Source organism: Oxyura jamaicensis, chromosome 1, assembly GCF_011077185.1.
Source record: "Oxyura jamaicensis isolate SHBP4307 breed ruddy duck chromosome 1, BPBGC_Ojam_1.0, whole genome shotgun sequence".
NCBI classification, from domain to species: Eukaryota; Metazoa; Chordata; class Aves; order Anseriformes; family Anatidae; genus Oxyura; species Oxyura jamaicensis.
Genome location: NC_048893.1, coordinates 80,578,899 through 80,605,571, shown reverse-complemented (window position 1 = coordinate 80,605,571; position 26,673 = coordinate 80,578,899). Strand labels below are relative to the sequence as shown.

The window sequence follows — 26,673 nt, the reverse complement described above, 5'->3', positions numbered from 1 at the left end:
TAGAGAGGAGTGGGAGGGAAGAATAGCTGTTCTTCACTTACATGTGGGAAGAGACCTCTGGAGTCATGTAGTTCAACTGCAGCAGGGATTATTTGAAAGCTAAATCAGGTACAGGGATAAATTACTCATCTAGACCAGGATCATAGATAAGAGTGAACCAGATACCCACCTGAAGACACACTGTGTGCATGGATTACATGTGCATATTAGGACTCAAATATGGTCACTCTGTTGCCTGGAAGGTGAATCGCCATAGTTCACCTAATACCAGTGGTTGGTAGAAGCTGGTTGCTACATTCCAGACAAATAATTCTTGTTCTTTTAAATAATATGGCCTTTATCTTTTCCTTTGCAGACACAGGAGCTCTGTCTGGTGGAGTCATAGTCTCCATTATCTTTGGAGTTCTACTATTTATTGGACTGCTTCTGGGACTTTTGTTCTTTCGACGAAAGTAAGTGTTGATTTTTGGAGTTGAAAAAGATATAGATGTAGGAGTATGACACAAAGATCAGAGGAGTGGCTGATACCCCAGAGTGTTGTGCTACCATTCAGAGGGACCTTGACAGGCTGGAAGGTTGGGCTGGGAGGAACCTCATGAAGTTCAACAAGGGCAAGTGCAGGGTCCTGCATCTAGGGAGGAATAACCCCAAGCACCAGTATAGGTTGTGGGATGACCTGCTGGAGTGCAGCTCTGCAGAGAGGGACCTGGGAGTCCTGGTGGACAGCAGGCTAACCATGAGTCAGCTATATGTCCTTGTGGCCAAGAGGGCCAATGGTATCCTGGGCTGCATTTGGCAAAGTGTTGCCAGCAGGTCAAGGGAGGTGATCCTCCCACTCTGCTCAGTCCTGGTGAGGCCACACCTGGAGTATTGTGTCCAGTTTTGGGCTCCCCAGTACAAGAGGGACATGGAACTACTGCGGTGAGTTCAAAGGAAGGCTGCAAAGGAAGATGATTAGAGGACTGGAGCACCTGTCGTACAAGGACATGCTGAAGAAGTAGGCCTGTTTAGCCTGGAAAAGGGAATACTGAGGGGAGACCTCATTAATATATATAAATATCTGAGAGGAGGATGTTGAGAGGGTGGAGGCAATCTCTTTTCAGCTGTGCCCAGCAACAGGACGAGAGGCAAGGGGCACAAACTAAAGCACAGAAGGTTCCAGCTGAATATGAGGGGGCACTTCTTTACTGTGAGGGTGACAGAACACTGGAACAGGTTGCCCGGAGAGGTGGTGGCATCTCCTTTTCTGGAGATATTCAAAACCCACCTGGATGCCATCCTGTGCAACGTGCACTAGGTGATCCTGCTTGGCAGGGTGTTGGACTGGATGATCTTCAGAGGTTCCTTCCAGCACTGACCCTTCTGTGAAAAATAGCTGAGCTATAAAAGCTCAATAAAGAGTTCAGAAAGAAGGACTTGGTATCTCCAATGAAGTTGGATGGGTTAGTTAGAGGTGAAAGAAGAAGACCAGTGTGCTGCAGTAAGATGGAATGACTCTAAGTAATTTCAATTAGCATGGCTGGATGGGTTGATATGTCTGTCAGATAATTCTTGCTGCTGAAAACAAAGGGAAGTATGGTGATTTCTCTTTTTTTTTTTTTTGTTTAAATAAAATCCAGCACTATCATACTATTATCATGACAAATGAATAAAAAAAAGTGTTATGGCACAGTCCTTTATATAGTTGCTGATGAATTAAGCAGGCAATTCATGTATCCAGTTATTTCAAACCATTTTCCATATACTATTACTTTAATGGTCCTCTACTCAGATACAAAGTTCTACTTCCTTTCCAAATGTCTACATGGCTGCTTTTTTTTTTTTAAAAAAAAAAAAGAAGAGGTATTTTACTGAAAGTGTATATAAAACAAAATAAATAGAAATTAATCTTTAATTCAGCAACAGAGGAACAAACAAAACTATCTGCATGGAAACAAAGTTCAATTTCTAAATGTACATTAAGTACCACATTCTATTACAGGCTGTACTCTACCAGGTAGATGCAGTGTCTGGTTCCACTTTCCTCTGAGCTACCCAGAACTCTGTGCTTGGCCAACTAGGGCAGACTCCCTAGAAGTCTTGCTTTCTTTGCTATTTGTTAATCATTTGAGTTTCATGACTTCTCCTTATGTTCTAGGCATGCTCGTCGCAGACAATCACGGCCAGATTACAATACTTCAGGCTTTGATCGAGGTGAGCTTCAAAGGGATAGTGGAACCAGGGAGAAACCTGGGTTGCAAAAAATGAAAAGAATAATAATTTTCAAACAAGGCACCAGTGTGGATTTTCTGATGTAATCTCTCTCCTTCTATAATAGCTGTAGTATTATTCAATGTATGTTTGATGTATTTGTTGACTGCTTTTGTTTGAAAGACATGGATTTAGCTCTGCTTCTGTAACTTTGCCCTACAAAGCTTGACCAAAGAGTTGACAGGTTAAGTTGCTCTTTTGTTTCCCTTTACCATAGAGAAAGTCTGGTTGAAGCCCTATGTAGACCTGCAACCTTATGATGACCCCAGCAGAGGAGTGCTGGAATTCATTAAGGAACTGGATGTCTCCTGTGTCACTATGGAGAATGTGATTGGGGAGGGTGAGTTTGTTGGCCTTCTCTTCATCTTTCAGTTCCCCCACACTGATACTTGACTGCCTATTCTTGAGCTCATCTATGACCTGTTGTCCTTAGGGGAATTTGGGGAGGTCTATCGTGGGTCCCTACGGCTCCCAGGCAAAGAACGTATTGTGGTTGCAATCAAGACCCTGAAGTCAACATATTCAGACTCACAATGGTGGAACTTTCTGCGTGAGGCAACAATTATGGGTCAGTTCGACCACCCAAACATTGTGCATCTGGAAGGAGTTGTCACCAAAAGTAAGAGCATGGAATTGCGTCTTGTAATGACATAGAAAGTGGCACATTCCTAGGACCTTTCTTAGGAGAGGATTATGTCAAGGAGGCTGTACTGGGAGAAGGCACATTATTATATTAGCCTATGGTGGAGAATGAGGAATGGAGGAGGGGTATGGATTTCCAGTGGAGTCATGAGGCATTGTTAAGAGAAATCTTCTTGGGTCAGTGAGTGGAGAAGTTGCAATAGAGTAAGGGATGGTTTAAGGTTATGTGTGATACAAGCAGGAATACTAAGTCATCAGGGGAAGTCTAAGGGGGAGGGACAGCTAGCTGTTAGAGTGGAGCAGGGATGGTGGTGGTGGCTGGATATGGTCCCCTGTTTTGGGGGAATGTGGAGAGTGTTGAAACATAAATTGCAAAGGTGAACTGCAGAAAGGGTGACACTTTCTTCTTTTTTCCCCAGGGAGGCCAATGATGATCATCACTGAGTATATGGAAAACGGGGCTCTGGATACCTTCCTGCGGGTGAGAGATCCCAATCTGTAGTAGGCTTGTGTACTGCCAAAACTTTTAACTGAGCTGGATTTAGGACCCTAAGAGAAGCCTGGACAAAAGATCTCTACATCCATATAACTTCTGGTCACATTTCCAGTCTTGGCAGCTGAATCTTGATGCCATCCAGTTTGCTCAGTATGTAGAGTGTTGTTGTTGGCAGATAATGTGCAGATGCCTGGTGATGACTCTGGAGACCACCACCAGTCCCTTAGTGTGAACCTGTGGGGTCCTCTGGGCTGCAGCACTGCCTTTTTGCTTGTTTACCAACACCCTCTTTTACAAGTTGATAAGGCCAGTAACTGGAAAACAGCAGACTGATGTCACTTGACCAGGGTCTTCTGTCATTTCTTCCATGCAGGAAAATGAGGAAAAATTTAGCCCTGTGCAGCTTGTGTCCATGCTGCAAGGGATAGCCTCTGGCATGACCTACCTTTCAGAACACAACTATGTGCACCGGGATCTGGCTGCTCGCAACATCCTAGTCACACGCAGCCTTCAGTGCAAGGTGTCTGACTTTGGTCTCTCCCGAATATTGGAGAATGATGCAGAGGGAACCTATGAAACCAAGGTAATGCAAAAACAATCTCTGCTGAGATAAGGCTCAGTCTTGTAATTCAGCTGTAGTCTTCAGGGTTGGGATTCTGCTGGATAAGAATGGCAGGATTTCTTTGTAGTAGGAAACGTGCCAGGTAAAGGATTTGGACAAAAGTCTGAAGAAAATAGGTTTTCTTCTCTGAAAGAAAACCTATTATAAAATAGGTTTTATACAACTGTTATAATATATATTCTATTATAAAACCACATATATATATATTACATACATTTAATATTATATATTATAATAGATATATATTTTATTATAAACCTGCAAGTCACAGTGTGGTTGAAGCTGGTGTTTTCTTTCTGGAGTCTGTGCTGATTTTGTTTGCTAAGAGATTCAGTACCACAGAGAATGTGGTTTTTGAAATGAAGCAAAATATGGGATCTTATATTTTGGACTCAGTTAATTATATGTGGTTTTGAAGATAGCCCTGCTGTGAACAGGAGTTTGGACTAGAGACATCTACACATCCCTTTCAATGAAAGCTCCAGTGATTCTACTATCTTGTGTCATTCAAAGAAAGGCTGTTATTGGTGTCATTGTCTTACACCCACAGCCATGGTTTTGTGTAGCATTCAGCTGAACACAGGGCTTAAATTCAATTACTTTCCAAAATCATTTCTGTCCTTTTGACAAGATTTCCCCAAAGGTGATCACACATCACTTCAAGTGAAGTGGGCCCAGTCTGTGAAGCATTTTGTAAGCTCCTTGAATGAAAGCACTGGAGAAGCAGGACTCAGTGATACAAGCTGGATACACCGTGTCTCTTCTCTTTCACAGGGTGGTAAGATTCCCATCCGATGGACAGCCCCAGAGGCCATTGCTCATAGGATATTCACTTCAGCCAGTGATGTCTGGAGCTTTGGAATTGTCATGTGGGAGGTGCTGTCATTTGGTGACAAGCCATATGGAGACATGACCAATCAAAAGGTAACAGACATTGACCTTGTGATTATTTAAGTAAATAAACCAGGAATATAGGCCCAACTTGTGTTGATCTCCCTCTGCCTGCAGCCTTGTCATTCTTCTGAATACAAAACTACTTTGTCTCCTTCCGGGCTAAAAATCAGTGCAGCCAAGTCAAAGACAGTAATGTTAGGGTCCCTGAACCGGGTTCAGATGTCACCAGCAGCAAGCCAAATTAAAGACTGATTAATCCAGCCACAGTCCTTGGGTTTAGAGATGTTCTTTGCTCATTTCTTTCTCTCTTTTCTCTGTCTCTGAAGTATTTTTATAGTCTCATACTTGTGCCAGGCTTAGTGCATCTATGAGGTTGCCACGTGGTGTTGAAATTATTCTTCAGAACCTAGATTCACTTCTCTCACTGGGCCTGTAACAGAATCACTTGGTCCTCACTTCTAATGAACACATGCTGTGAATGGCAAATGGGAGCTAAGCTAGTAAAGAGCTAAAACCAGCTGTGTATGCCACTTCACTTTTTGACATCTCACGGGTCCTGATCCTTTGTTGTGCTGCCCAAACTCTACTTTATACGCATGTAACTGTCTTCAATCCCCACCCAGGCTGCACACTGTGCAGAATTATGAACTGTCTGCTCCCAGCCCCACGGAGGCCTCTGGCTCCTCTCTTTCACTCTCTGCTCTTTCCTGAGTTCTATTTGTCCTCTGTGCAGGTGATGAAAAGCTTAGAGGATGGGTACCGGCTCCCCCCACCTGTGGACTGCCCATCTATTCTCTATGAGCTCATGAAGAACTGTTGGTCACACGATCGGATGAGGAGGCCTCAATTTCATGAGATCCAGGCACAGCTGCAACATTTCATCTCAAGTCCTCATCTCCTCCGGTCTGTTGCAGACTTTGATCCCAGGTAAGCGGACTGTCTTAGGGAGGAGGATAAGTTAATTGGGAAATTTTTGCTTCCTGGTTTGAGCAGGAGGAGAGGTGATGCTAGCAGTGCAGGCTGGCAAGAGACATCTTGAATGCTGTGTATGCAGAAGATAGCAGTAATCTGTCTCTCGTGGTGACACAGGGCACACACAGCCACTGGCCTGTGCAGTCTGATCGCACTGTGTAGAGAAAAGATGAGTTGGCTTAGACCTGGCAGAGAGTTCTTGCTCTCTAGCTAATGAGGCTGTCATCTGAGCCTCTTGCCTGGCTAATGAGGGCTTCATCTGTCTTTAGGGTAACGCTCCGGCTCCCCAGCTGCAGTGGATCCGATGGTATCCCCTATCGATCCATTCCTGAGTGGCTGGAATCCATTCGCATGAAGCGCTATATCTCCAACTTTCGCACTGCTGGCCTTGACACCATGGAGTCAATTCTGGACCTCACGGCTGAGTAAGTGCAGGCTAAGCTCTCACAAGGCACCCCATGCTATTTCACAAATAGCTGTTTCTGTCCTTCTGCTATCTGAACAGGCATTTATATTTATTTGGAAATCTTCTCTCCGTCCTTCTCAGTGCAGTTAAATGGAAGTGGATGGGTCTCTTGCCCTGTAAGAGAATAATCTGCCCAGAAAAATCATGATCACAGCTCAAACTGTGAGACTAATTCCTTAATTGTCCATGCTTGCGACTTTCCAGGGGTCTGAGTTGTTCTGAACTCACATTAGGCACACATCAGAGCAAGCGTAGGCAACAGATGACAGGCAGTTCTCTAACTTGACCATCTCCCCACCCTCATAGGACTTGATAAGAGAATTTTCTTGCCTTGAACTCAGACAGGCTAGGGACATTCTCCCCACATCAGCCAGGGACTGTTCCATCCTAGAGCAAAGTCCTTCTGGGCTCTCTAGAAGGACTCAGGCCAGATACTTTAGCAGTACACACTTTTCCTAGTGTGGGGTCAGGGATGTACAACCAAGTATAACCAGAGCAGTTACATAAGACAAATGAAAAGGCACAGTGCTCAGGCAGACCCTGCTGAAAGGTTGAGACCATTGGGAGCAGACATGGCTGCAGTCCTGATTTAATGAGAGCAAAGGCCTAGTTACAAAGTGGGAGAAAACAGTTGACTGGGTGGACAGAGGTAGCCAGAGAAGGAAAGGAACATCTAGATGTTTCCTCCCTCTGGAGAAAAAGCAAGTGTAGCAAGAGGCACTGAGGGAAAAGAAACTTTCTGAATGAATGCTTGGTAAGACTGTCTGCCCTTAAACATACCCCAGTCCCCAAGGAACAAGAATAGCAATTAATTTTTTTCTCTCTTTTCCATTTCCTTCAGGGACTTGAAACAGATGGGAGTGTCACTTCCCGGCCACCAGAAGAGGATCCTGTGTAGCATCCAAGGCTTTAAAGAGTGATCAGTTGTTGCTCTCTTAAGCTTGCCAAGTGCTGTCTTACCCATGTACCACTTGGAATCATTCCTATGGTAATTGCTTCCAAATGAGTGACTGGGACAAGCAAAGCAAAACAGCCAGGACTGAAAAGACTTATGAGGCAACACCACCTGCTCTCATTTCTGTTGCCCCTTGCTTTTGCTCTACAGCAGTCATTGGTACTTTTCGGAGCACTGGTCTTAGAATCTGTTCTCAGCCATGTCTTCTATAGTCTGTTTTGTTCAGCACTAAGTACTCCCTGTGGTCCGCGTACTGGACTTTCAGCCCTCAGTAAATCAAGTGGAGACATAAGATACATTCAGTTGGGGTGTGGGTAATACTTTAAGATTGGAGATGAGGATTCAGATAGAGTGGGACCTTCTAGGAACATGCACAAGGATGCAGATGTAGGGTTGGGCCCATTCACTCCCTGGTGTACATCCCTTCTCATTTCAGCAGCCTTCTGTCTTCCTTATTTTACAAGACGAACAAACTATTCAGTCTTTGACAAGGCTGCTGCTAAGGGATATATTTTTAAATTTGGCTGTTCTTGCCTTCAACACCACCAAGTCATGGTGTACTTTGTTCTTTGGAGGAGAAGTTGGGAGTAGCAGCACATCCTGCTGTAACTTGTGTGATTATGTAACCTTGGCATGTTGCTCATTTGCACATGTGTACTTCAGCAGAGAGATTTACCTCTCCCGAACCCGTTTAATACCTTTACTGGTGCCATGGACACAAAACCCTCTAGGTACCTATTTTTCTCTGCCCCTTTTTTGATCAAAAAAGAGGGAATGGTCTTGTTTGACTGGATAGGGTGTTTGTAACAGAAAAACGTGTAGGTGGTCTGTCTTATTCCTTCTCTGTGGAGGAAGTGTTATTATTTATCAGAATTCAAGACAGAGGTGCTATAGACTGTAAATAGTATTTTGTAAATAAACCTGTGGCAGAGCAGGCTGTGTTGGAGTGCTTTGGCTTATCTCAAATACTATTGGGACCTTTGCTCTAGCATATACATTATTATCCAGCAGTGTGCTTACATCTCAATTTAGTCGTTTCAGCAATGTTTAAAGTCTCTGGCAGTCATGTAACTGCAGATGAGCAAATGCAGCTGCATTAGGACAAAAGGACGCATGTGCAGGTGGTTACTTCAGACATTTTTTCTTTAAACCCGTGACAGCTGTGATCTGTTAGCCCAGTCCATCTTCATACAGTTCCTGTATTTACCCCTAAACTGTGAGAAGTATTAGAAGCTACTTCTCTAGTTTGAGGAAAGAGATGTGTAGTACTTCCTGCTGCAGAAGAGAGTATTCAGATGAGAAGGGGTGGGGGGAGAATCACACTTGGCTCATCCTAAAACTTGCTCAAAAAGCAAACTGGATTCTCACATCCTACCCAGGAAGACTTAGCTGTACTCACCTCATGAATTACATTTCCACACCTGTGCTAAGTCTAGCTTGGTGAAGATGGTGAGTGCCAGTCATTCTGCAATGAGTTATTTGTAAGTAGCTATCAGTGTTTCCATAACTGTATAATCCTCCAAATTCTTAAGGGTTTAAATTAACACTCCTGCTTTTGAGAAGGTCTTGCTTACCTATGCCCTTGCAAAAGATGAGGAAGACCAGAGCTAAACGGATGCAACTTAAGGCAAGAAGGATGGTTTCCATTCCAGATAAGAAGCAGCAGGGCATACACATGGAAACACAGTATGCACGTATCTCAGCCACTTGAGTTACTGCAACTATAGTAAGACACAGCTGACAAGATAAGCTTGGACTGTGAGTCTTGTTAGTATACCAAGTTCAATCTTAGTAATATTATCTATGCTTTATGTTAAAGTTGCTGCACAGATGATATCCAGGCTAGAAGGGAAGCTTTAATTAAGCTGACAGAAGATAAAACCATGTGTCATACATATGTAAACTTCAGCGTAGCCTTGCAGATGATAGAAAAGGGGGAGTGGCTGATATACCAGATAGCTGTGCTGCCATTCAGAGGGACCTCGGCACATGGGAGAAATGGGAAGAGAGGTGTCTTACAAAGTTCAAAAAGGGGAAATGCAGAGCCCTGCAGCTGGGGAGGAATAACCCTTTGTATCAACAGGGACAGACTGGCTGGGAAGCAACTTTGCAGGAAAGGACCTGCAGGCCCCAGTGAGCAGCAAGTTGCGCTTGAGCAACACACCCTTGCAAAGGAGACCAACAGTAACTGGATTGCACTAGAAAAAGCAACACCGGTAGCAGGAGGGATGCTATTCTTCCCCTCTCCTCTCCCCTCTGCTAAGACAGCTGGAGCATTGTACCCAGTTTTGGGTTCCTCAGTGCAAGGAGGACATGTATTTACCCAAACAAGACCACTGTAAGGCCACCGAGATTTTGAAGGGAGTAGAGCATCTGACATGAGGAGAGACATGGAATGGGTTAGTCATGCAATGAGAAGACTGGCTTTGGTTTGGGTGGCTCTTATCATTGTGTATAAATACCTGATGGGAGATAATCAAGAAGAGGAAGCCAAAGTCTCCTTGGTGGTAACCAGTGAAAGAAAAAGTACCAGCAGGCATAAATGAAAATACAAGAAATTCCCTCTGAAGGTAAGAAAATGTACTGGGAGTGTGGACCAACACTGGAACCCAGGAAGTTTGAGACCTTTTCATCCCTGGAGATACATAAAAACTGATTGGGCAGTCCTGAGCAACCTGCTCAGAATGACCCTGCTCTATGCTGGAGGTTGGACAGGGAGGTCCCTTCCAACTTCGACTGTTAGGAGCTGCTGAATCAGCTAACCTGAAAGATGAGGCTGTTCAGCTCCATGTCCCCAGGTACAGCCAGTAGCAAGCCTGAGCATGTATTCCCAATAGGCACGCCTGCATGCATTCAGGCAAAATACATATACATGTACATGTATATGCTACTTGTGTGTGCACACTTGTACATGAGTGACCTCACAGACAGAAAAAACACAGCAGTCATGCAAGCACAGCACAAACAACCTGATCCTATTCTCTTCTCTGGCTGATCAGGATAAGCCTGTTAGTGAGAAATGTATACATAAATACCACGAAGCCCTGGTAGATTCTACTGGTAGAATTGAGTTTCTGAGACCAACTGTCTAGTAGCTGGGTCAATGATCACAGCTCTCCTCAGTTGCTGGCACCAGAACTTAAGACCCCTCAAGGCCTGTAGCCACACTCCACTGCTAGGTATGTAGTCCTCTTTGCATGCACACACACAGATGATCTCTCCAGTAACGAGCTGTAGACACTGAATCTAGATAGCAAGCGACCCCAGGATTCCCTGGTCTCCCAGTCACCTTACACACAGATGAAAACTGTTCTCTGGTAAGCTGGTCCAGGCTTACCAGTAGCTGACTTACCTGTAGACCCAGGGGTAGCTGTCTTGGACTTCCTCGGAGCTCTAGCAGCTGACTGATACCGGACTTTCTGGCAGCTGGTCCACACTCAGATCCATGCCAAGTCATGGCTCTCAACTCTTGTATCATACTTACACTCCAGTTACTCTGACTTGATTTTCACCCAAACAATATACTTGCACTTTGGTATTTCCTGTTGCTGGCATTTAGACCCTCCATACGCATACTGAACAGCGTCTCATCACACAGGAAACTAACTATAAAAGGAGTTTAATAAAATGGGACAGACTCTGCTGCAGACATAGAGGACACGGCCAGATGAATGTGCTGTGTATGTGCAGCCAAGCACTTGTAAGCTCTTTTCCCCCTATTTTTTCCCCATGCTGCTTCCTCTCCTTGGTCCTACCCCTAAATACCTCATTAAATATGTTGTACAGTTCCTAGATGCACTTCCTATGCATACCAGGCTCCTCAGAGGCAGTAACTCTCCCTTAATCTGTGAGGTGATCCAGAGAGATCCCCTCCACTATACTCTGTCCCAAACACTGGGGCTTATTACAGGCATGCAAGGGGCTGCATTAAGGTGCTTCTCTCCCACCTGTCATTATTCCTCTCCTGTGTGCTCCTTGGTGCTTATGAAAGAGCTTTTAATCACAGAAGCTAAAAGCATTCACTCTGAAACCATGCCTATGAACCATCAAGCAGTCAGGTAAGAAACTAAGTAGAATGCAACTGTACAATTTGTTTATTCTTCGCTTACCCTACAGGAGACTTCCAGGCATTTACTGGATGAATTTGAAAGGAGCTATTAAGCATTTCCCCCAGCCTGGCAAAAGAACAAGAGTTGGTTTCACATCTTTGAAGTGCAGAAGCATTGATGCTTACCACAAAGAGTTTCACCTGCAGTGACTGAAACAGTACCGTGGTTAAACCATAAACACCAAACACTTTTTCTCTAAATAGCAATAGTGAAAACAAAGCAAATTGACAACTTTAGCCCAGTTTGAGGCAAGTGAAATGTAGTAACACCTATCAGTGATACACCAAGCAGACTACAATCTTGCTGTACTGAAATCTGAAATGTGGTCTTCCATTGCTTTAAATGAGAGCTATTCTCCAGGCACAGAAAGTAGAAAACTAAACAATTTGAAAAGAAAACCAAGATGTGAAAAGAGAAAGGCCATTTTGAGTCTCATAACATCTTTGGAGGCTGGGTGGAATAGCAACTACACATTCTGTAGTGCCTAAGACATCAATTCTCATGGGTAGTCGACCAAATACAGCACAGACACCTTAATGGAAAAATCGTCACTATTTTATTGGATGCAAACAGTGGTTAGACAGTTACTCAAAAGGTTTATTTAGTATGACATTTTCTAGTCCAGGAAGTGAGACTCAGTGCAGTAACACAGAGCCAGACAGTATATTGCAATGACAGTGTAGCTTCCACTGACAGCAGTGAAAGAACCCCTACTTGGAACAGGGAGATGCTCCTCAGTTTGCTGAATTCTCATCCACACATTGAGGCACCTCCTCACCATACGCTGCCCATCCTTGTGACAGTCTTTATTTGTAGACATGCGTTCTTTGGACTGCTTTGTTACTCTGTTGCCCACCCTGACTGTCCAGAAACCATGCTGAGAAAAAAATAACTTCGGAGAAAAAAAAAAAAAAAAAAAAAGTTTCCAAACTCAGGAGCAGGGTAGGATTCCAAACATTGCCAGTTTAATCTGGCTAGAAAAAAAAAAAAAAAAGATAAAAGAAAAAAAAGGGGGTGACAGGACAGTTAGACAATAAAATCCATTAGAATAAAAGCTAGTAGGTTAGTTTTTTTCCAGCCACCATAAGGAGGCGGCACAGGAAAGAGAAAACCTATGACAGAAGCCATACTGAGATGAAGGCTTCCACCTTCTAATGTCAAATAATCATCCCTGGCTTCGTGGAGCAGAATGCTCAGCCTTTCCCATTGCTGCCACAGGTCATTTTTGCTACTTCCACCAGGTGGTGGTGGAGATCTGGTCTTTCTCCTCCAGTGCTGAGCAAACAGAGATTTTGCACTCACCTCAGTCATAGCCCCTAGCCTGGAATGCACTATGGCCAGGAAGTGGTGATAGGAGAAGAGGTCCTTTTTTGGTGGGTGTGCATAGTGAAGTCTATGAGTTGTGAATCCTATGTGAGTAATGAGCTGCGCTGGCAGAGTCTCCATCGGTAGCAATCTGACTTGTCAGGCAGAAAGGTAGGACAATGATGGGGAAGGGAGGAGTATTGAGTGCAGGGGTCTTCAGGGTATGCCTGCTCCAAGCTCCTCAGCGTGCTGTTTTGGCACGAACAGTGTGACACTTCATACATAAAACATGCCCATCCAGTGGAAAACAGCCATTCTCATCTGCCTCAATGGATAAGGGCCTCCCACAGTCCTAAATGGGGAAAGAAGAAGAAGGAGGTAGCTCAATGACAGCAAACAACAGGGTGGATGCAGACAAGGATGTAAGAAATGCCCTGTTGGATCACGATAATGGCTCACAGCCCACTGCTCTGTCTATGATGGTGATAATGGGAAGCACCATTTTGAAAGAAGAGCTTGTGAGCATAGCCCCTTCTGTTACCCCTTGATGTCTCCCCAGCATACACAGCTGCTATATTAGAGCTGTGTTAGAGGCTACAACCCTGCACAGTCCTTATTCATGAACCTGTTGTCTGTGAATGTCTAAACTTGATTCAAAATGCTTCCAAGTCATTCAAAACAAGCTCAGTGTTTGGTAAGGATTGGCAAATTCAAAGGTGCCACCTAGTTGGTGATGATATGAATGAGATGAGAGGAGTGAAACCACCAGGATTACCTCACACTTGTAACACTTCATGTGGAAATTCTTCTCCAGTGCCACCACACGCACTGTCTCATCCTTCCCAGGCTCTGGCATGATGGGTTCACTACACACTGAGCAGCGTGGAGCATACTTCCTGTAACACAGACACATACAAAGGAGATGGTGATCACTGCAGGTTTCTCATTGTCATGTAATAGTACTAGCAGCAGAGGAACAAATCACAAAAAGTTTAAGTGGGAAAAGACCTGAATTGGTACGTGGTACTTTGCTGACTCATTTTTAACTTTATGTCCAGCTGATCACACGGGCAACCCAAGGCCATTTTGCAGTAAAACTAAACAGGTGTGAAGGAATGTCTGCTTTCAGACACCACATGAACGAGCTTTCTCCATACCTGTGGTAGTCATCCACACAATGAGGCTGGTTGGCCTGGTCCACAATAAAAGAAGCCCCCTCAAGAGGAGTGTGGCACATCACACAGGTGAAGCACTGGGGATGGTACGAGTTACCAGTGGCCTTCAGCATCCGATCTGTGATGGTCTGTTTGCAGACACTGCACTTTTCCAGGGTCCCCTAAGCCCAGAGAAAACAAGTAAGGCAACATTAAACCAATCCCCCATCCCCAGGGGACTACGCCACAGACAGGCGAAATGGAAGTGGGAAGGAAGAGAGGCTAGTCACAGCAAACTCAGCCCTCTCCAGCAACTTTCATCCCAGTGACTCACAGCATAGCAGTCCTCACAGAAGGGCTTTTCGTCCACATTGTAGAACTGCTGTCCCTGCAGCTGCTTCTCACATTTGAAGCAGGTGAAGCACTCCACATGGAAAAGGCAGTCTAGAGCCCTTACAGCTGGCTGGGTTCGTGATAGAGGCTTCCGGCAGAAGCCACAGAGCTCTGCCAATGGAAGGAAAAAGGTATTAGGAGAGAGGAAAACCCATCACAGCCTCAGTCCCACTGATGTTCACTAAAAGAACACACCAGAAGTAGCGGCTTCTACTGGGGGTGGGTGCTCCATATCCTTCAGTAGTTTCTGGGTCAACAATTCCAACTCTTCTACCTCCTTCATGGTCAGGGAAGAGTTTCCCTTAGGTGGATCTGCACTGGAACCTGTGGGTCTATGCTGCAAGAAGAGGAAACTGTCAATCCCAAAAGATGCTTATAGACAAAGCCCCTCCCACCTTGTCCCTAATAAACCTGTTTCCTCTCACCTTTACACCTCTTCTCTATCCCTTTCTAGGGTACAATCTGCCATCCATTACGTTTGCTTCTTTCCACCTTTACATGAAGTCCTGTCCCCCCTCCAGCACCGTTTCTAGTTCCAGCTCTCAGTAAGGCATTAAAAAGTGCTGTCTCTCAGATAAATAACTACTTCCCCCTACCCTGGGACAGACCCTCCCTCCTCATCCTCCAGCTACACTCCCAGTGATTCCATGCCTGCCCAGAGACACTGGTTCCACAGCTCTATCCCTTACCGTGTCTTTTACAGCAACAGGTTGTTCTGTGCGAACAGGCTTCTCCTGCACTTGGGGCCTTTCCCGCTGCTGAGCATAGGTGAAACTGGGAGGCTGCGGCCGAGAGGAGGGACCTGAAGGTGAAGGGGCTGTGAACTGAGTCTGGAGGGAGGTAGGATATCTTGTAGAGCTTGAAGGAGCCATGGAAACAGTGGCACCTGGTTTGGATCCAAACTTAGGAGAGCCAGCCACAGAAGGTGGAGTGAATTTAGGGGTAGGCTGAGCAGGAGGGAGAGGAGGGGGTGGAGGTACTGATGCTAGGGGCTCCTTGTGCTGCTGTGGAGCTGCCCATGGGGCTGGGACAGGGGTCACATCTGCTCCAGGGGGTTTGGAAGACAAGCTTCCACTTGGCTTTGGAGTGTACTTGGAAAGAAATGGATGAGGAGGATCTCTGGGTGCAGATGAGATTTCCACATGGGTCTTTGGGACTGATGGTTGCTCCAGAGAACCTGTGGATCCTGTAAACATCTGTAAAGTGAAGAAGCAGAGAGAAACAGGCAGTCATCAACAAGGTGGAAGAGAAAATAGGCTGTCTACAGCAATGTCATTCACTGTCTTAGACCTAAAATAGTAAGAGATCCCATACTATTTCATATTTAACTCACAAAAAGATGCAACATCTATGCTTTCTGGTCCTTCAGGCAGGCTTTGTTGCTATGGTTTATCCAAACATCTTAATCTTCGGTAGCACCCTTCTCACTACCTTACTTCAGCAAACCAGTCATCTCTCCTTCCACCATTTCTGGACGTTCTGGAGAGCTCACCCAGGATTTTAAGGGATCATTTTTCTCCACGTTTTCCATGTTATTCAAGATTAAAGACAGTAAGTCAATCTCAAGATCAATGCTGCTCATCTTTCAACATAATGGATACCATCATCCATGAGGAAAGAGGGAACAGAGCCAAAGAACTGTGTGAATCCCCTACAACACCAGACTTTGGCACCTGAGACTGTAGTACAGATCTGCTCCTGCCCTGAACAGATAGCAAGTTGGTGAGGACAAACAGGGTACTATCTCCAAAATTTACCAGCAGTGGGAAAATGCTTGGGATCAGAATGCCAGAAATATTTAGGTGGGAAAAGGAGGTCTGCAGTCCAATACCCTGCTAATCGCAGGGTTAACTCCCAAGCTAGACCAGGTTGCTCAGGGCTTTGACCAGGTGGTTTCTGAACATCCTCAAAGATGCATATTCCCCAGACTCTCTGGGCACCTGTGCCAGTTTTGAGCCACCAGTGGTGGGGAACAGGTTTTTCTTCTGTCCCACAGGAATTTCCTGTGTTGCAGCTTGTGTCCTGTTGCTGCTTCTTCTCTTGCTTGCCCCGTAAGATGAATCTGTCTTCTCTCTAGCACTCCTTTCAGTACTGCAGACATCAGTTATATCCCTGCCTTTGGCCTTGCTCCTCTTTTGCCAGCTGAAGAGGAGCATGCTCCAGTCCCCAGTGATTGCTGTGACACTTTGCTGGACTGCTTCTAGTTCAGTATTCCTCTGTGGTTACTACACTGGTGGGCCCAACTGGAAACAGTCCTCCAAGATGCAGCCTCAGCACTGAGGAGAGAAATAACCACTGCCCTTGCCCTGCTGACTACACTCTCACTAATATAGTCCCCCATGTGGTTGGCCTTTCTTGCCACAAGGGTGCATTACAGGCTCACGTTTAACTCTGTCCACCAGGATCCAATGTCCTTCATTTGCAGAGCTGTTTCCTGGTCAGTTGACCCTAACCTATGCAGGTGCATGGGGTAGTCCCATCCCCAGTGCAGGAATTTGCCTTTATATCAGCTGAACATCTACAGCCTCCTCCACAGTATCTTATAGGAAAGGACGGTGCAGACACTGAGGTGCTAAGCAAACACTTTCCCACATCTCCAGACTTCCTGCTGCTGATTTCAGAGAGAACTGAGAAGCTGTCTCAACTCAGAGTATCACAAGAAATATACCTCCCTTGACCTCACTCACCTGTGGGGCAGAAACAATGCCCATAGGCCCTTCATCAAACATTGGAGGAGGAGGAGAAGGAAAAGTTTCTTCTGGGGCTGGTGGAAAAGGCTCTTCAAAGGGTGGCGGAGGTGGGGGAAAAGCACAATTTGAGGAGAAACTCACATCTTCTCCAGGTGGGGGAGGAGGTGGCAGCGGCAGCTCTATGGTGAAGAACGAGAATAAAATCAGGTTTCAATCATTTCTTACTCTTAGCCTGTACAAACCCCGCAAGGACCCTTGAAGTTATTACAGTAAGTGGTCCCCAGTACTCATCAAGGACAGCTGAACTCCACAGGATCACTTCACCTTGTCCAAACTATTTGCCACAACATAAGATTTACTCAGTAGCTACTGCAATTACTCACTAGAAATAGTTATTGTATAACTGAGGAACATGTCTTAGTGTCCTTTTTCACTTCTCCTCATTCTTTGGTCTCTAGTATGAGGAACAGAGAAAAGCGATGTCTATTACAACACAAATCAAGTGTGAATCCTCTTCCCTTCACTATACATAGGAGAAAGATGTTCTCTCATCAACTACATGGCAAAGAATATTAAAAGACAAGCAGGCATTTCTTCATCTCTTATTCTGGATAAACTGAATACATACTTCTTTTCCTAGCTAGTCCCAACCAGCAGTAGCGTGAAAGACCAAGTTCATCACTCCTGCTGTTCCACGTATGACTTTTAACAGTAGCCATCAAGTTGTCTAATCTTTATATGCAACTGTTGTCCACAGACTTTATTAGGACTTCTCATTTGTAACCTAAGGGACGTGATACTGCCTGTTTCAGAAAACTGAAATCTTATTAGCCAGTGGAATGCATAAACTGCACTGGTATGTAGCACCTCTTCCAAGCCTTCTTGTTCTGCTTATGGGGAAGAAAGAACGAAAAAAAAAGGCAAAAAAAAGTAATACAAAGCTGCTATTTTTTCCCCAGAAACTACAGTCTGAGATCAAATTTGTATATGCTTGCTTTTTGGTTTAAATAAAGGATAAAGAATATTGCAGAAATGAAACCCTGATCCGCTGTCAAAATGTTTCAAAAAAGATTCACTAAAAGCTTGCTTTATGAATTATTCACTCAAACAAAAAAGTTCTCTACAAAGTTACTATACCAAATTTATAGAATGATCAATATTAAATATAACATTCCTACAGTGATGTTAACACGGCTACCCTGTCATTTAAAACAAATAAGCCAGTTGCCATGGCTTTATGTTATACTGGCATTTCTTTAGGGAGTGTACAGGAAAGGGAGAGAATGATCAATGAGATATGTATGCATCAGAGAAGGATCAAAGTAGATGCATTTGTTTAATGACCGAGCCAAAACTGAGTTTCACTTGACTGTCTGTACTTGAGGTACCTTGCTAGTACAGCATTGCTAGCAGTCCTCACTTGATGGTGACATGGCAGCTTAAGCCAATTGGTTCTTTTGCTAATCTCTGTCAAAGTAGTTTCTCTATAATAAGCTTTACAGGTAGAGGAGAAGTGAACCAATTAACACCCAATCCTCTACTTGTACTATATACTGAAAAATGTTTTTTAACATTAATTTGTCTACTTTTGTACTTGAACTAATATATTTGTGTCAGTGTGACACATCCTACATGCATGCTCCTAATCCACACAACTATAGCAGAAAAACAAAATCTAGTATGAGACCTTGGATGACAGACACAAGATTCCAGCCAGCAGCATAAAAGCAGAAAGTCACCAGAGACCAGAGTCAGGCAGTGCAATTCTAAGAGACAGAGGCATCAACACACCAAAGTCATCGTGAGTCATGAAATGGAAAAAATGTTTTAATCATTTGTCCCTGAGAACAAGACTAGACTTGCTATCATTAGATCAGCTGCCCACTAACCTAGTACACTAACCTAGGAATAACTGTGTTACACAGTCTATGCTAGACAGTTAAAGAAAAAAAAAATAGAAGTAAACATTATTTGAACATATCAGTCCTGGCTGAGGTGCAAGTTAATAGGATATTGGGGTAATATGCATCATCAGGCATGAGCAACAGGTCCCTAGAGACATTTCCAGTGGTCCCATGCTGATCAGTTCCAATTAGGGGAGGTATGCAACCAGGAACCTTCAGCTCCTTAAGACACAAACAACCACCACCACCACCACCAAAAGAACAAAACCAAACAAACAAAAACCACACCACCACAGGAAAAAAAAAAAAAAAAAAGAAAAAAGAAAACCACACACAAAAGCAAGAAGTCACCCTACACAGGAAAGCACACCCAACCCATGCCACAAGTAAAAATTATAAAACTCTGCCATACCAACTAAGTCTTACTTCCTGTTTTTGTTAGCTTGCACCCTTTTTCGTACAATTATTTATACCTCCCCACCTCTTGCAGCAATGATGGCAATTACAGAGTCCACAAGAAGGATCTCTGCAATCAGAGACAACTTAGGCTGAGATGAACCAGTAAGAAAGAGAACAGCATGATTCATCACCACCAGGGTCAACTATCTTGCAACATATTTGTTCTCAGACGTGCTTGCCAGAATATCACTGCAATTACACAATTATGCACAGAGGGAATACCACAAAAAAATCCATTGCATTCCTGCAGCTTGATTAAAATATCAGTGCAATGCAGAATTGACTTCCTGACTCATTTTCTATTGAGATGCCTCACATTTTGAGATTACTTTATAATCCTTTTATCTCATTCTGAGACCTGCAATTGCCTACAGCAAGAGTAGCATTCATTCGTAGTGTTTTTGAGCCCATTCCCTATGTTTAGCCCAGTTACAGACCTCACACTGAGGATTTAGTATCACATATTCACATCTGCCACGCCAGCCCTCACCTACCTTCTGCCAGCATGGACGTGGAAGCTGATGGGATTTCCCCTACCCTCCCTATCTGGGCACGCTGGGTGCCAGCTCCAGGAGGCTGTGGCAGCGACGGCTCTGATGCACCCCCAGCCTTGAAGGGGTTCACCTTGGGTTTAGGGGCGACCACAGGTGCAAACTTCTTCTGTGGGTTGTAGAAGGAAGGAGTAGAAATGTTGATACTGACTGTGGATGTCATGCGGGTCCCTGGGGTACCTGGCGAGGCCATCTTCTCAGTCCCTGTCCGGAGAGGAGAGAGAGGATACTGGTATGAAGTCAGACTTGGACCTGAGTCAGAATTAATAGAAAGGAACACATAATGGAGGGATACAAGAGTTTACGTATCGGCAGAGGAGCCTGAGAAGCACACACAGCACTTCCAGGACCAGCACAGCAAAAAAAGAGGAACAGAAACTACAAACAGCTCAAATAAGCCAGCACACTTCACTATCTCAGCTCAGTACAGCACTGACCACAGAGGGCTTCCTGACTGCTGTGGGGAAAACCAAGGTCTTTGCTGCATGAGACAATGACGATTCAGGAAAAGAAAGCAGCTGGTGACCGGAACAAGTGTCACTGCCCCAAACAGTGAGTCCCCCGTGCCCTAGGGAAGGCGCCCCCCCCACTCTCCCAAGACCAGAATTATCATTCTCCTCACCCCACTTAACATCATCTGTTTCCTCTTGACCTCAGCCTGTAGCATCCCCAGTAAGGCCCCCCTCAGCCCCAGCACGCCCCTCCATCTTCCATCCCACACACCTTTCCTCAGGACCCTTGCATGCAGGTAGCTGTATCAGCCAGAACAACAGGTCGAGCGAGGGGGTCCCCGGTGTCACATCCCCTGACGAGAACGCCCTGCTATTTGGAACCTCGTCTCTGCTTTCGCCCTCTCCTTCCTGTCACCGGAGCCGGCGACGTGAGCTCCCTCTGCCTGCCACTGGCTGCACCAGCCGCCTGTTCCGCCTCCACCAGGAAGCACTTCCAGGAGGCATCGCCAGCATTTCAGGAGCCATCCCCCTCAGCTTCTGCGGCACGCACAGCACCTTTAAGTCAACCCCCTTCTCTAAGTCAACCCCCTTGGACTGCAGGCTGCACAGTAAGCACCACGGCAGAAGAGCAAGCAGTGCCGCTGTAGTCCTGCCATGTGCAAGGACCCCAGGTCTCAAGATGAGAGCCACATTTCTAGGATTCCCTCAGCCCTGCAATGCAGGCCAGAAATCTCCATGAAGTAAGATACTTTGCTGTAACCCCTGGCATGCCTATAGTCCTCTTCCTAACACCCCAGCCCAATAGTTCTTCTGCCAGCACAGAGGCTCTGTACCAAGCGTTCCAAATTGGCATGTCCAATTCAGTGCCCCTCCACGCTGCCTGCCTCTCTCACACAGTCAGCTCACAGTAACAGCTGCTTGGACGGCCTTGGTGTCATGAACATCTGCCTACCATTAAACTCACTCATGGCTGCTGGTAAGACCTGCACGCTCAGTTCTAAGTGCTCCCACAGTTCAGTTCAGTATGGTGAAATACAGTTTTTCTCCAGGTCACAAGCGTGTGACAACATAGACAAACGTTAACTCTGTGTTGCTGCACTTTTTTCCCCCCTTTGTTTGGGGCTGACAAGTTGTGTGCACCTTGACAAGTTGCTCTAGGCTCTTCAAAAGCAGGAAGAGGCAGCAACAATGAGCAGCATACAAAGAGCTGAGCTAAGTATACCCCATATGATCCTGCATGGGAAAGGGCCAAGGAAGAAGAGTAATTAACAAGGTTTGTCCTTGATCCCTCTCATGGCTGGGAGTCTTGAACAACATATAGAATTGTAGAGTCATTAAGGTTAGAAAAGACCTCCAAGTCAACTCCATCCAGCCTGTAGCTTCTACCAGAGCTACCAAATCTACTAAAAAGACTTCTAACCTTTCTTTAGAGACTTCCACTGATGAAGGCACTTAGATGTCTTATGCTCCATTGTTTCGCTACAGTGTAACGGACCACACAGTATCGTTCTACCAGAATTGGCTGTCTTATGCGCAGAACTCCACAGTGGCAGTCATTTCTAATCGTGATCCATACTGGGGTTAGCCAACACAGAGACTGTCTCAGGACACTGGTTGCTTCATAAAATATGCTGGCTTCACTACCAGCAGCTGCTATTTCCCTGAACCCAAAGCAGACCATTTCCCAGTATGCTATGTCACACTTAAGGCCCTTTCTGCTCAGGGCTGACTACATCCAGCAGCTGCCCCTGCTCATCCTCACTTCTATTTATCTGTCCACCCCCGCACAGATCAGACTGAGAAAGGCTGTCCTTGCTTAGTCCCCTACCCAGCCCTGCACTGCTTGCTGTTAATATCATCTAAACCTTACCAGGAACACACAGCTTATGCGAGTCCTCTGGCACTGTTTGTAAAAGCTATTGGAAGAGGGAGTGTCAGACCAGCAGGCCTAATCTTAGATCCTTCTCCTCCTCCTGTGTTCCCTGAGGGGAGAGATTTTCCACCTGTTAACAGCAGTTAGATGACTCAAGTGGAACTGTGAAGAAAGATGTCCCCAAAGGATGCAGTGAGGATACTTAGTTGCCTAATATGTGGTTTCTTTCTAGCAGAGAACAAAATGTAGGACCAAGCAACACCTCCCTCAGCAGCAGGGTCACTTTCCAGAAGGTCCCATGGTGGGTCTGCCACCTGTTACACACCCAGACAACTTCCAGTTCTTTGGCCCCAAGACTGAACTTTCTAAAGCTCAGCTCCTTTCCTAGGTTAGTAGAAAAAGAAGGAACACAGGGAGGGAGAAAGCAGAGTGTCATTTACCACCTATGTTGATAGAAAGCAGCTTGGCTTGAGCCATGCAGGAGGCCCAGTAAAAGCTATTCCAGCACTGTGGTCTGACACACTCTACTTCCCCTGTTTGCCAATTTCCTTCCAACTGAGGGCAGTCAGAAGGAGAACTATAGAAGGAAAAAAAAAAAAAAAAATCTGAACTGAACAGATTAAACAAATTTAGGAGTTATGTTTATTTTCACTTTCTCTACAGGCTAATTCCAGAGAGTTCTCCCAGCCTGTCCCTGAACTACAGATCTTCAGTGCAAGCTAAGTCCTATCAGCTATGCAAGCTGCAAGGTAGAGCCTGAAGAAAACCAGGGTGGGGGAGGGGGGCATTCAGAGCTACAAGCTTTTTCCACATATGCTGGGCTTGTCTCCTCCCTATGCAGAGGGGAAAAAAAATCCCCAAAGCTATGCAAACATATTTAAAATGTTAGGAAGTTATGAATTTGCAAGCACTTGCATCTTCACTTTCTCAGGGCACTCCCAGAGAGACAGAAGCTCATATATTAAACAAATCTAATGAGTCAAGAGTCCCAGATTCGTCTCTTAAACACATCTGGAAAAAGACTCCATAGGTGTCTCAGTCTTCCATACGCACACAAAAGAGGGCTTGTCCCGACTGAAACCAGGCTACACCCCCCTCTCCCTTCCCCACTGCTAGGGCTACACCGGAGTGTTCAGCTGACTCCATTTCACCAGAAGGGAAGAAAACTCGCCAGATTCGCACACGCACGAACCTCTTAGAATTGAACCACTCCTCCGCGGAGGGGCAACCCCCCTTCCCCCCCCCCCCCCCCGAAAAAAAAAATAAAAAAATAAAAAAAGGGACCAAGACCTAAAGCAGCCAATCAGTCCTACAGGCACCAGGAGAATTTCTACAAGGCAAGCAACTCTCTCAGCCCAAGAGGGAGTGGGGAAAATCAGCATCCCCCAGACACACACGAAATCCGCGGGGAGTGCCAGGAAATCAGCATCCCCCAGACACCCACGTCGCACACACGCTTCCTCGACGCCGGTTCACTCCTCCTGAGCGCAGGGCTGCTGGCTAAAGCTTCCCGTTAAGCCGAGAGATGAGACTCACCTCTGGGGGAAGCGGGAAGGGGAAATTCCACCCCAGAGCGAGGAGTCCCCGGGGACCGAGGTGTGCGCAGCTGGGCGCTGCTGGAGGAGCCGAGGTCCGGCTGCTCCGTGACCGGCTCCTCGGCCCGCCCGGCAGGAAAGGCAGCAGAAATGAAAGGTGGGGGAGCTGCTGAGCCCAAACACTTCCTACCAACTCGCGAAAAAGGCCTCGCCCAGGCAAAGTTGTTTGACCATAAAAGGAGAGAGGCTGTGCGAACAGCTGAGCTCACTCGGTAGGGAATGTGGCAATGAGGTAACGGGGGAGTGAGCGCACCGAGACGGGGGCGGGTTTGCTCGGCAGCGGTGGGAGCCCCGCACTGACATCTTGTGTGCACGGAGAAGGGGCTTTATGTGCTTGCTTTGTCGGCGATGACGAAGAAGAAATGTTCGCTCGGGCGCCCCTTTCCGCTCCGCTCCCCTCCCGCCTCCTCGGGCGCCCACCCCGCGGCCCCTGCTCGCTTCCCTCCAGCCTGACAAAGGCCCGCTGAGCTCCGGAGCTGCCCCTGCCCGTGACCTCGCTTCCAGTCGCTGGGCTGGGGTTTAGGAAGAAATCCAGCAGCTCTGGTGAGGCAAGGTCCCCGCTGGGCTTTTCCTCGCCCGACCCAGCTGCGCGAGCATCTGACTCGCGCTCTCCTTGTCTTCCAGAGATGAAAGCACGATATCGGATGACTTTACAGTGCAGAAAAGGGACTTGTTCTTCTTGTACTGCCTGCAAGGCAAACACTAAACTTTTTTTATCAAAGACCAGCCAGTTGAATCGCTTTGTTGAATTGCCTGTGCTTTATTGCCATTGGCTTTATTTTTATCCCAGTGCTGGCTGGGGGGCTCAGTCCTGCTTGATACTTGGGAGACCCTGGCTCGGCGCAGCAAAGCATGTCATTTTCAGCCCATATCTTTTTTAATTCTCCTCGCTTCAAAGCCCCCTAGGAAATAGGAATATCAATGAAGACAGCATTCCTGTGCTTTTTGCAGTCATTATGTTTTGTCTTTGGAATTCAGCCTTAATATTGGGGTTAATTCCCGTACTGTTGCAAATTCCTTGGAGAATTACTGTATTTTGTAATGCTCAGAAGATCTGAAGTTTGTCTGCTCCTAAGTGACCTACTAACAAATATATCTTCCAGCATGGGTAATTCACTCACAGGTGGCTGAATAAGCCACAAGCCACACCAGCTGTACTCTGGCTGTGCATTACTGCAATATGCTCACATTAGAGAACTGTACAAAGAGAATCAACATGGCTTAAGAAATCCAATGTAAACAAATCTTCAATTTTATAAGCAGGGTTTGCACAAAGAGGTATCATACTTTATTCAACCAGCTGATGCTGTTGGAAAAATTTGGCACTCTGTGAGCTTTTTAATTTTTACACACCATTTTAAAATCACCTATAGCAATATATAGCACTGAGCATCTCACTGTTTCCATAGCTGCAACTGTTCACTGTTGACCTATGATTGTTAAATGCTTAGGGATATATAGTTCTTATATGGGTGCAAAATATTGTTATAATGCTACTTTGGTAGGTATGTCATCAGCCCTGTTACCTGCCATGGTTAATGCGTGAAGTAATTGTGTAGTTTGAGGAAGGTTTCTCTGTGCTGTGCTGGATCTTCTAAGACTGTTACTTTTCTATCATAGACAATCATTTTCCCTTTTGTTCAGGGAAAGATGTCAGTGTAAAGTAAAAAGATTTTGTTGTGGAATTGGTAACCAAATTCTGGAACATCGCAGTATACCTAACAAGCAGCCTGACCTCAGAGAATTCTACTGCTGTTCCCTGGGCTAGCCCCAACTCAAAAGAAAACAAAGAATGTCTCAGACTGAGATTAAAAAAGTGCTGAGAGAATATGAAAAAATTCTACTCTGTCATCGTTTCTGGTTACATCCCCATAAATCCAGATGCTTGTGTTTGATTGTCTCACCAATGCGGTGATGTTAAAAGCTCATGTAGGCAGATAAAGTGAAATGGGAATAAGAAAAAGAAAAGCAATATGGCTTATTCATGTTGTGTTAACTCCTCACTATGAGGAAACAGATCTGAAACAGAGAAGTGTTTAGCAGGTTGAAGATGTGAAAGACAGAATTCTCAAATCTGAGTATATCAGAACACATAGAAAGAAACTTTAATCTGATTTCATGCTTGCTATATAGCTGATTTAAAGTTTGTGCTTTTGTATCAGAAATGAAGCTTTCTCCAAAAATGAATAAATAAAATAAAATAAACTCCTTATGCTAATAACATTCCTTCATGCAATTCTTTGCTTGGAAGAGTAGACATTTTTTCTGCCTCAAATTCAAATTAGGGCCTTGAGATGTACACAGCTGCAGTAAATCTCATTACCTGAAGCAAAATATTAGTCCTGAATAGGAGTTTAGCTGCCTGGGTACAGACACAGATCAGCAGGTATACTCAGCTTGCTGTGCCAGAGGACGTGTTTGACCTTCTTCTCATTTTTGGAATTAGCAGCAGTCCTCTGCATGTCCTTTGGCCGTCCTGTGCCATGAAAAATGCAATCTGGTGTTTTGGAATATATTGTGGTGTGAAAGCTAGTCTGCTCTGTAGATGTAGGGTGAAATGACAGCTGACTACAAAGCAGCTGTCGGAGGGATTTAGAGTATGCAGTTCTGCCAGGGTGCTTCTTTGAGATCAGTGACAAGAAGCATGGCCCAGTGTTGGCTGTCAAACCAAAGCTTAGAAATTCTCAGAATTCAAGAAACCTACCTCAGAGAGACCAAGTTTTCATGGAGACAGATACAAAGAATCCTTATTGGCAATTTAGTTGTGTAATGTAATGAGTAAGTAAAGATTAATGCAATACAGAACTGATGTGGCAAATTCATGTACTGCACTGAAAAATGAGTATGCTGTCAGTGATTACGTGGCTATAAAATGAAAATAATGTAAGAGA

The 26,673-nt window shown here is 45.3% G+C and overlaps 2 protein-coding genes across 4 annotated transcripts in view; one reads left to right on the top strand and one right to left on the bottom strand.

Moving 5' to 3' along the window:
• The window catches only part of EPHA1 (EPH receptor A1), a 34,631-nt gene extending 26,390 nt beyond the window's left edge, over positions 1-8,241 (top strand). For both annotated transcript variants that reach the window (XM_035313698.1, XM_035313691.1), the window contains exons 9-18: positions 356-452; positions 2,138-2,193; positions 2,468-2,590; positions 2,684-2,869; positions 3,312-3,373; positions 3,762-3,971; positions 4,785-4,934; positions 5,638-5,831; positions 6,146-6,301; positions 7,184-8,241. In XM_035313698.1, the coding sequence (XP_035169589.1) occupies positions 356-452; positions 2,138-2,193; positions 2,468-2,590; positions 2,684-2,869; positions 3,312-3,373; positions 3,762-3,971; positions 4,785-4,934; positions 5,638-5,831; positions 6,146-6,301; positions 7,184-7,262 (1,313 nt within the window). In that variant the 3' untranslated portion in view covers positions 7,263-8,241. The remainder of the gene's footprint in view (positions 1-355; positions 453-2,137; positions 2,194-2,467; positions 2,591-2,683; positions 2,870-3,311; positions 3,374-3,761; positions 3,972-4,784; positions 4,935-5,637; positions 5,832-6,145; positions 6,302-7,183) is intronic.
• Positions 8,242-11,939: 3,698 nt separating this feature from the next.
• Positions 11,940-24,039, bottom strand: ZYX (zyxin). Of its 2 annotated transcripts, none has more exons than XM_035313611.1 (9): positions 23,724-24,039; positions 19,806-20,066; positions 16,946-17,127; positions 14,948-15,454; positions 14,454-14,595; positions 14,200-14,369; positions 13,869-14,047; positions 13,487-13,607; positions 11,940-13,063 (listed from the first exon to the last, which is right to left on the bottom strand). In XM_035313611.1, the coding sequence occupies exons 2-9, from the start codon at positions 20,053-20,055 to the stop codon at positions 12,953-12,955; spliced, it is 1,662 nt and encodes a 553-aa protein (XP_035169502.1). In that variant the 5' UTR covers positions 20,056-20,066; positions 23,724-24,039; the 3' UTR covers positions 11,940-12,952. The 2 variants fall into 2 exon arrangements, with proteins under 2 accessions (XP_035169502.1, XP_035169507.1); XM_035313616.1 differs by lacking the exon at positions 23,724-24,039 and adding an exon at positions 20,591-21,020.
• Positions 24,040-26,673: the final 2,634 nt, after the last annotated feature.

Excerpts from the sequence above, each read along its gene's own strand:
- ZYX (XM_035313611.1), bottom strand. The coding sequence starts at position 20,055 with ATGGCCTCGCCAGGTACCCCAGGGACCCGCATGACATCCACAGTCAGT. Across the intron at positions 17,128-19,805 it reads CACGTCCATGCTGGCAGAAG|AGCTGCCGCTGCCACCTCCT; the intron begins GTAGGTGAGGGC and ends TCTTCACCATAG. Across the intron at positions 13,608-13,868 it reads TGTGTGGATGACTACCACAG|GAAGTATGCTCCACGCTGCT; the intron begins GTATGGAGAAAG and ends TCTGTGTTACAG.